Genomic DNA, 9,631 nt, shown 5'->3' on the forward strand with positions numbered 1-9,631 from the left:
GCGTTTTACACCCTGATTGACATAGTCTGTCCCCGTCGTTTTATACAAGAAAAATTCTGAAACTGCAAACTGAGCCCAAAATGTGAAATTATGCGATTCTGTGTTAATTTTAACAAAAAATGATAAAAGAAAATAATCAGATATTCATAAAATTGAGCAAAAAAGATCAAATTTTGCTGAATTAAGCGGGGTGCATAAACCCTGGGGACAGCACAAATTTGGATCATGTTGGAGGCGGGCTGCCATCCTGCCTGTCAGGGCACACCAGAAGCAAAAGATTTCGTTTTGGTGACAGTTTTACACCACTTGCAACACAATAAGGTCATATAAGTGCCGAACATTAGAGGTGTTACAAGAGAGTAACAAACACAAAAAAGGAGGAGAGATAAAGACGATAGATGTCTAGGATCAGGAAAGAAGAAGCAAACCACACCAGAGCACCCACCAACCACCCACCCTTTTTTTTCACAAAACATGATTTTTAAAAAAAATTCCGTGAAAGTGTTTTACGTCCCCATTGACACACTTCAGACCATGTAGGAGGAAGGCTGCAATCCTGCCTGTCAGGGCCCACGAGAACCAAGAAGGATGTAACATCCCAGCAGAAAGACCGAGAAACTGGATAAACAGTCTCCCCATATGCATGTATAGGAATTTTTAAAATTTTTTCTCTGGAAAAAATGGCCATTTACACAACAATCCTGGGTCAGAAGAGAGCGACAAAGAGGAAGACACAGTATGGTAAAGTAAAAACAAACAGGTTTAATTTGTCAACACAGGAAATTTCAAGGGTCATGAAACGCTAAGGAAACAGAAAACTTCCAAGACAATGTCGTCAGCACGCATACACACACACACACACACACATTCACGTCAACACACGTGTACACACACACACACATTCACGTCAACACACGCGTACACACACACACACATTCACCCCAACACTCACTGAGTGGCTTCCTTTTTTCATGATCACAGCAACATGAAATACAAACATTCGTACATTGTAGGCCTACAGTTTTTATAATCACATCAAAAGTAAATACATCATCATGTACAAGTACAAACATTCCTATGCTATTTTTATAATCACATTAAAATTCAATACAAGCATACAGTTCATCTGATACATATTTGACAACTTCATTTATTCCCCAACACTTTGACAATTTTCTCCTCTCCTGGAATGACCGACAGACAGACAGACAGACAGACGAGGGTACAGAACACTCATGAACATACACACGTTGATCCTTTACGTAGAACACAGTCATGAACATACTTAGGTGTACACACACACACACACACACACACACACACACATCACATGAGCACCGGCGGGATCTGGTCTGGGTACGACAACTTGCTCTTCTCACGACCTTCTGAACACGACTCTTTGCTGGAAGATGAGATAAGAAAAGATAAGATGAAATAAGATAAGATGAGATCAGAAAAGAAAACAAGATGAGATAAGATAAAACATAAGATGAGATAAGATAAGAAAAGATAAGATGAGATAAGATAAGATGAGATACGATAAGATAAGAAAAGATAAGAGGTATTTCTCTAATTAAATTTCACAATATAAAAAGAGAAGCAAAGCTGACAAAATGTACACACCACATCAGATGCATCATTCAACCACAAGTAGGAATTTTATTACAAGACCTTTAGAGTTATATATAGATACATAGTCTAAGAGCAATACACATTGATGCTTATTCTGACAATAGCCTTAAATAATAATAATAATAATAATAACATTTTAATAATATTAATACAGTATAACACGGATAGGTCGAACACAGAAGACTCGAAATCACGCATCCGTCGAACTGTGCCTGCGGCCCCCCTTTTTTCTTCTTCTTTATCTTTGTAAGATATCCCTCGAACTACCGAGGCCAGTCCTGACGAATTTGATCTATCTGTGTTATACTGTAATTACATTTACATAATACATATATGCACCCTCCACAGCAAGCTCTATGCACTTTACGATTGTTATAACCCCAGCAGACCCTAGAACACTCACATACATTTTTGGCTTCCCAGGAAGCATACAGACCCAGCAGCAGATTACAGTGGAAACCTGATATAACAGGGATTGTGGGAGTAGAGAAAATGTCCTGTTATATCCGATCCCTGTTAAATCCGAAATGCAAGGAAAGTAAGCATTTGTGGACTAATCCAGCTGTACTTATTCATAGGTAGTTCCCCTTGCCACAAGTACCCACAAACAGGGGTTTTGGCACCAACTTTCTCCTTGCCTCCTTAAACCACATCAGAAGAGCTTGGTCCACAGTATCTACATCGGGTAGTCTCATCTTCTTTCGATCCAGAGCAAACTTTTCATTGGAGTATGCTGCTACTATCTTCTCTCTATCCTTGATAATGGTGGAATCGACCCTTGCGGAATGTCGAACTGACGACAAATCTCTGCCCGTGGTGCTTGCTTTTGTCAACAGTCTGGATTATTTCGTATTTTTGTCAATTGAAAGGCATTTTCTCTTGCGCTTGACATCGTTGGTGACCATAATGAAAGAAGTAGGCTTAGATCTAGGCCAACTAGTCGTCCTCTCTCTCTCACTCTCCCTCTCTCTCTCTCTCTCTCTCTCTCTTACTTTTTACACATTGTTAACGAACCTTTGTCCCTGCTATAACCGGTTGGGCTCCGATGAGGCCCTGTTATTGCCGATAACTTTTAATAGAGACAAAGAGTAGAAAAAAACAGGGATTTTAAACATCCCTGTTATTACCGGATCCCTGTTATTACCGGGCCTGTTATATATGGTTTCCACTGTACATGTACTCAGAGGAATTGTTGCCAAGGCTCAAATTCAAATTTCAATAATTTTCCGAGAGTTTACAAAATGAAAACACACAGCTTACTTTAGGACAATTTGTCAAAGGTTTTTTGTCCACTATGGTGCACAACATGTCGGAAACAGATTCCCCATCTCACAATGTCCCGGCAGATTTGACCAACAATTTTTTTCCCTGACATTTTATCTCCAAACCTGTAAATTTTCCTGTCAGATTTGAGCAACAATTTTTTTTCAGATATTTTATCACCAGACCAGTCAATTTTCCTGTCAGATTTGAGCAACATTTTTTTCCAGATATTTTATCACCAGACCAGTCAATTTTCCTGTCATATTTGAGCAACAATTTTTTTTCTTGTTAAATTTGATCACCAGACCAAATACATTTTCCTGTCAGATTTAATTTTTAAAAATTTTTCCTGACTGATATTCGATCACCAGAGCAGTAAATTCTCCTGTCAGATTTGATCAAAATTAAAAAAAAAACGATATCTGACTACCAGACCATAAATTTTCCTGTCAGATTTTATTTTTAAAAATTTTCTGATATTTTACCACCAAACCAGTAAATTTTCCTTACATTTGATCAACAATTTTTTTCTGATATTTAATTTTATCACCAGACCAGTAAATCTTCCTGTCAGATATGATCAAATTTTTTTTCCTGATATTTTATTACCAGACCATAAATTTTTCTGTCAGATTTGATCAACATTTTTTTCTCAGCTACTTCATTACCATTAAAAAAAAAAAAAGATATTTTATCACCAGACCACAAATACTTCTGTCAGATTTGACCAACAATTTTTTTTCTGACATTTGATCACCAGATCAGTAGCCTATATTTTCCTATTACTTTTGACCAACAATTTTTTTTCTGATATTTGATCACCAGACAAGTCAATTTTCCTGTTACATTTCATCATTTTTTTCCTCATCATATTTGATCACCAAACCAGTAAATTTTCCTGTCAGATTTGATCAAATTTTTTTTTCTTCTGATATTTCATCACCAGACCAAATAACTTTTCCAGTCAGATTTTTTTTACAGACATTTGAGCACAGATCAGTAAATTTCCCTGTCACATTTGGTCAACAATTGTTTTCTGATATTTAATTTTGTCACGAGATCAGTAAATGTTCCTGTCAGATATGATCAAATTTTTGTTTCTTTGATATTTGATCACCAATGTTTTTCCCTGATATTTTCTCACCAGACCATATATTTTCCTGTCAGAATTGACCAACAATTTTATTTTTCTATTTTCTCACCAGACCTGTAAATTTCCATGTCAGATTTATATCTGATCAAATTCCCCCCCCCCCCCCCCCCCCGATATTTTAGCACCAGATCAGTAACTTTTCCTATCAGATTTGATCAACAATTGTTTTCTGATTTTTTTTTTAGCACCAGACCAGTAAATTATAAAGTCAGATTTGATCAAAAAAATTTTCTTCTGATATTTGATCACAAGACCGGTAATTTTTTCTAACCTTTTCCATGGTTTCGACTAACACAAGCCAGACGGAAACTACAGCTCCAGGAATCTGTTGTTTGAGCACCAAGCGTAAATACATACACAGTTGAGTTCCTTCCAAGCACTAGCAGCACAGACAGGCCTACCATGACTACCAGACTACCACGGGTCCTGCACTAGCCACACAGACAGGCCTACCATGACTACCAGACTACCACGGGTCCTGCACTAGCCACACAGACAGGCCTACCATGACTACCAGACTACCACGAGTCCTGCACTAGCCACACAGACAGGCCTACCATGACTACCAGACTACCACGGGTCCTGCACTAGCCACACAGACAGGCCTACCATGACTACCAGACTACCACAGGTTCTGCACTAGCCACACAGACAGGCCTACCATGACTACCAGACTACCACGAGTCCTGCACTAGCCACACAGACAGGCCTACCATGACTACCAGACTACCACGGGTCCTGCACTAGCCACACAGACAGGCCTACCATGACTACCAGACTACCACGAGTCCTGCACTAGCCACACAGACAGGCCTACCATGACTACCAGACTACCACGGGTCCTGCAGTAGTAGCACAAGCACCAACGTCCACTATAGTGTGGTCAAAAATTCATGGCGCAATTTATTGTCAAATATCTTTTAACTATCCAACATAGGTTCTCCAACTTTGGCACAATGACTTATTTATATCAATTTGTCTTAACAGGTGAATATTTTTTCCAACTCCTGCACACTGTATTCCAGAAAATTCCTTAAATACTAATAAACAATCCAAGTCGATGGTATCTACAGATTTTTAAAAGTTTATACAGCCCGGGCAAAATCGCTTTTAAAAGCAAGTCTGTCATTGTTTTCTAATCGCGACTTTATGCTTATTGAATGCATGTTTTGAGAACCTTTATTGCGACAAAAAAATTGTTCACTATAAAATTAATTTCTTGTAACAAGTTTTGCCACTAAAAAGTGTCATTGGCGAGCCGTGACGTAAGCCATTATAATAATATGCGCATGCAAAATGTGTGCGAGAAGTGCTGTGAACAATCACATTTTCCGCGTGAAAGAGATTTATAGTATTTTATATACATTTATGAAGAAAGTTTTTAAATCAAGCCTCAATTGTTGTGGAAAAATATGATTTATAGTTAAGACAAATTGCGACAAACTGCTATGCAAAGTATAGATGACATTGATTCACCCGTTATATAGATGTTTGAGGATAAGTTGAGCCACTAATGTTTGGCCGCACTATAGCATGAGTCCTGCACAAACAGGAACGTCCATCAAACCTGGTGATTTAGTCTGGCCATGAATCATCCTTGGATGGCTCGACAGAACAGTTTGACCCCACGGACCAGACTGACCACTGACCCCTGTCTCAATGCTTCACCAGCTTGTCTCAGGTATCCTCCCCACCTCCCTCCCTCCCCCTCCTTCATAAACACATCCTCTCCCTGGAGTCTCACCTGCATGTTTCCTTTCTGACCACCTCACTTCTGTTGATCTTCTCCAGGGAAATTGTTTCTGAAACAACATATGGAAATAAATTATAGTTTCTGAAACAACCACATAAGGAAATAGTTTCTGAAACAACCACATAAGGAAATAAATTATAGTTTCTGAAACAACCACAAAAGGAAATAGTTTCTGAAACAACCACATAAGGAAATAGTTTCTGAAACAACCACATAAGGAAATAGTTTCTGAAACAACCACATAAGGAAATAGTTTCTGAAACACAACACAACAACAGCAACAACAACAACAACAACAACATGAGGAAATAAGTTTTCTTTTCTCTTTTTCTGGGAAGGTTTTACGGCACTCGCAACTGCATAAGGTTATATGAGCACCAAGGGGTGGATGTCATATGACCTTATGCAGTTGCGAGCCTCGTAAAACACTTACAACCCCCCCCCCAAACAGACACTTACTAAACCTAATTAAAAAAACCTTAAAGAAAACAAAACAAAACGGGCAACGTGCACTACAAAAAAACAAAAAAAAACACCAAAAAAAACCACACAAAAAACTCTTATGAAAACTAAAAAATAAACTTAAAGAAGAAAACCCCGCGAGAGCAGAAATGAGAAGACGTTGCCAAACCTGTGAGCAGCTCCACGTTGCGCACGCTGCCGAAGAAGTCTGTGAGCAGGGTCTGCGACACGTCTCGGGGGAACAGGTCTGTGCGTGTGCTCACCGTGCTGATACACTGGCGCTCCGGGCACACCGTGAACTGTCGCCGCGGGGGGAGGGGGGGAGAGACAGAATCAAAATAGCGCAGGTCAAAGCAAAACCAAAGTTTGTATGACGTAAATTAGACATAATTATGAAAAAATGGGGCGGGCCTACATATCATGAGAATGTCAGTAGAAGAAACGTTCGAGCCATACAGCAATGACAAAGGAGAACCCATCAACAATAGTGAGAGGCTGCTTGTCCATCATCGCGATGTCGTCACTCCCACTACACACACACACACACCACTCACAGTGTGAAGAAATGGATCATCACAGTAGTGTTTATAAAGGTGCAGTGGTGCTTGTATCATCACATCACAGTAGTGTCTATAAAGGTGGTGCTTGTATCATCACATCACAGTAGTGTCTATAAAGGTGGTGCTTGTATCATCACATCACAGTAGTGTCTATAAAGGTGCTTGTATCATCACATCACAGTAGTGTCTATAAAGGTGCTTGTATCATCACATCACAGTAGTGTCTATAAAGGTGCTTGTATCATCACATCACAGTAGTGTCTATAAAGGTGCTTGTATCATCACATCACAGTAGTGTCTATAAAGGTGGTGCTTGTATCATCACATCACACTAGTGTCTATAACTATAAAGGTGCTTGTATCATCACATCACAGTAGTGTCTATAAAGCTGCAGTGGTGCTCGTACTAAAGGATAATAGAAAACAGAGCAGATCAGGAAACAGTCAGTAGTTCATGAGAAGGGTAAACAAAATAAGTCAAGTTGTTCCCGCATGCGATCCGGACATTGGGGATTGCCTTGTTAGAGAGACAACTTCCTGGGCCTTGGGCATATTGTGGTAGGGTGGCCAGTTCCTTTCCACGCCGCCTTTACTTCCCCAACTGGAAGTCAGGTACCCATTACTGCTGGGTGGGCAGGAGGGGGCGAAAAAAATGCGTGTCCGAACCGAGGCTCGAACCCGGACTCTCCGCTTCGGAGACGAGCGCACTAACCGCTCCGCCACCGCACTAACCGCTCCGCCACCGCACCATGTGAAAGGTAAGGACAAAAAAAAACAAAAAAACCCCAAAAAATCGTGAACTGATAAAGGCAAGTGTACTTTGACTTTACTTCTTCCATCCAACGCCTATCTAAAGTATCTGGGTTCTACCCCTTCTCCCGGTTGATGGGGAAAAGATGTGACAGGTTTTGTCAGCTGTGTTTTGTCGCTTCTTGGCAAGGGTGTCTGCTCTGTCGTTTCCTGGGATGTTGCTGTGGCCAGGTACCCACTGTAGTGTCAGGTCGATGGCATAGGTCTGTATGAAGGTGTTGATTGTTTGAGCCACGGATAGGCAGGCTGGGCTTTCGAAATTCAAGTTTTCCAAAGCTTGGAGTACAGATTTTCCGTCTGTGAAAATTACGGTACCCTTGAATTTGTCTGGATATATATATATATATAAGGCAAGTGCACAAAGTTCACTTACAAAATTGGCCATGGTTTTCTTGGAGCCGGGCCGGACGTTCTCCAGGAACTCGAGGGCGTAGAACGTGTAGCGGTCGATGACGTACACACCCAGGGCCGGGTCTACGTGGTGCTGGGAGGCAACAGGGGAGGGGACAGTTTCGTTATAGTAAGAGTTTTGTTATAGTAAGAGTTTTGTTATAGTAAGAGTTTTGTTATAGTAAGAGTTTTGTTACAGTAAGAGTTATAGTAAGAGTTTTGTTATAGTAAGAGTTTTATTATAGTAAGAGTTTTGTTATAGTAAGAGTTATGTTACAGTAAGAGTTATAGTAAGAGTTTTGTTATAGTAAGAGTTTTACGGCATTTGCAACACCATAAGGTCATATAAGTGCGGAAGATAAGAGGAGTTACAAGAGAGTAATCAACACAAAAAAGAAGGAGCACCCGCCAACCATCCACAGAGTTTAGGTAAAAGTTTTACAGTACTTGCAACATAAACTTAACTTTCGAATTTGAAAAAAAATTAATGGTGGTTCAGAATCATTAAAAGGGTGCACAGTTATATTAAGGAGTCTGAAGTCACTGTAGTTTAATTTTAAGTTTTTTTTATTAGTTTCGTTTAGATCTAATCTTGGGAAAGTCCGTCTTCTAAGACGCCATTGTAAACAAGTGAATCTTCCGTTCACAAACAGTGCGCACTGTTACCACACCGGCTTGACGATTGATTCTTTTGAGTCCGTTCATTGAACGGGGTACCCAGCTAGTAATTATAATAATAGATTGCATTTATATAGCGCTCTATCCCATACGAGTACAAGCTCTGAGTGCTTTCCACCAATCACATAATCATTCACACAAGAGAAAATATTTCACAGAAACAAGAAAAACCAGTTCCACCACATAAAGAAGAACTTTCACAACCATACATTAACTATATCACAACCATACATTGACTATATCACAACCATACATTAACTATATCACAACCATACATTGACTATATCACAACCATACATTGACTATATCACAACCATACATTGACTATATCACAACCATACATTGACTATATCACAACCATACATTGACTATATCACAACCATACATTGACTATATCACAACCATACATTGACTACATCACAACCATACATTGACTATATCACAACCATACATTGACTATATCACAACCATACATTGACTATATCACAACCATACATTAACTATATCACAACCATACATTGACTATATCACAACCATACATTGACTATATACACGAAAGGACAGCAGTTTAAAAAATATATTAAAAAACAGCACTTGCTAACACACTATAACTAACAATTCAAAATTATTGATATATTATTATATATAAAACCAAACTCACCGACAGGGAATCTTGCCCCACTTTGCTGCTGGCGACGGCGAGAATGTTCGGTGAGTAGAACTTCTGGAACATGGACTCGGCCTGACACGTGTCGATCATGAAGAAAATCTCGTGATACCTGAGGGGAACAAACGTTTTGTAAATTGTAGTAGAGGTTTTACGGCGCTCGCATCTGCATAAGGTCATATGAGCGCCAAGGGGTGGATGTCAACAGAGAAGTCCATACAGGGAATCAGACTTACTCTGCTCACCTCTCTAGCCTCAACAGC

General features: G+C 39.6%; 1 protein-coding gene across 1 annotated transcript in view; it reads right to left on the bottom strand.

The window, feature by feature from the left end:
- Positions 1-741: 741 nt before the first annotated feature.
- LOC101861397 (GPI-anchor transamidase) overlaps positions 742-9,631 on the bottom strand; it is a gene marked incomplete in the record, with an annotated part of 24,500 nt that continues 15,610 nt past the window's right edge. The window contains 5 exon segments of the mRNA XM_013089170.2: positions 742-1,402; positions 5,793-5,850; positions 6,433-6,562; positions 8,007-8,117; positions 9,363-9,480. Coding sequence (XP_012944624.1) covers positions 1,327-1,402; positions 5,793-5,850; positions 6,433-6,562; positions 8,007-8,117; positions 9,363-9,480 — 493 coding nt within the window.

Source organism: Aplysia californica, unplaced genomic scaffold, assembly GCF_000002075.1.
Source record: "Aplysia californica isolate F4 #8 unplaced genomic scaffold, AplCal3.0 scaffold00886, whole genome shotgun sequence".
NCBI classification, from domain to species: Eukaryota; Metazoa; Mollusca; class Gastropoda; order Aplysiida; family Aplysiidae; genus Aplysia; species Aplysia californica.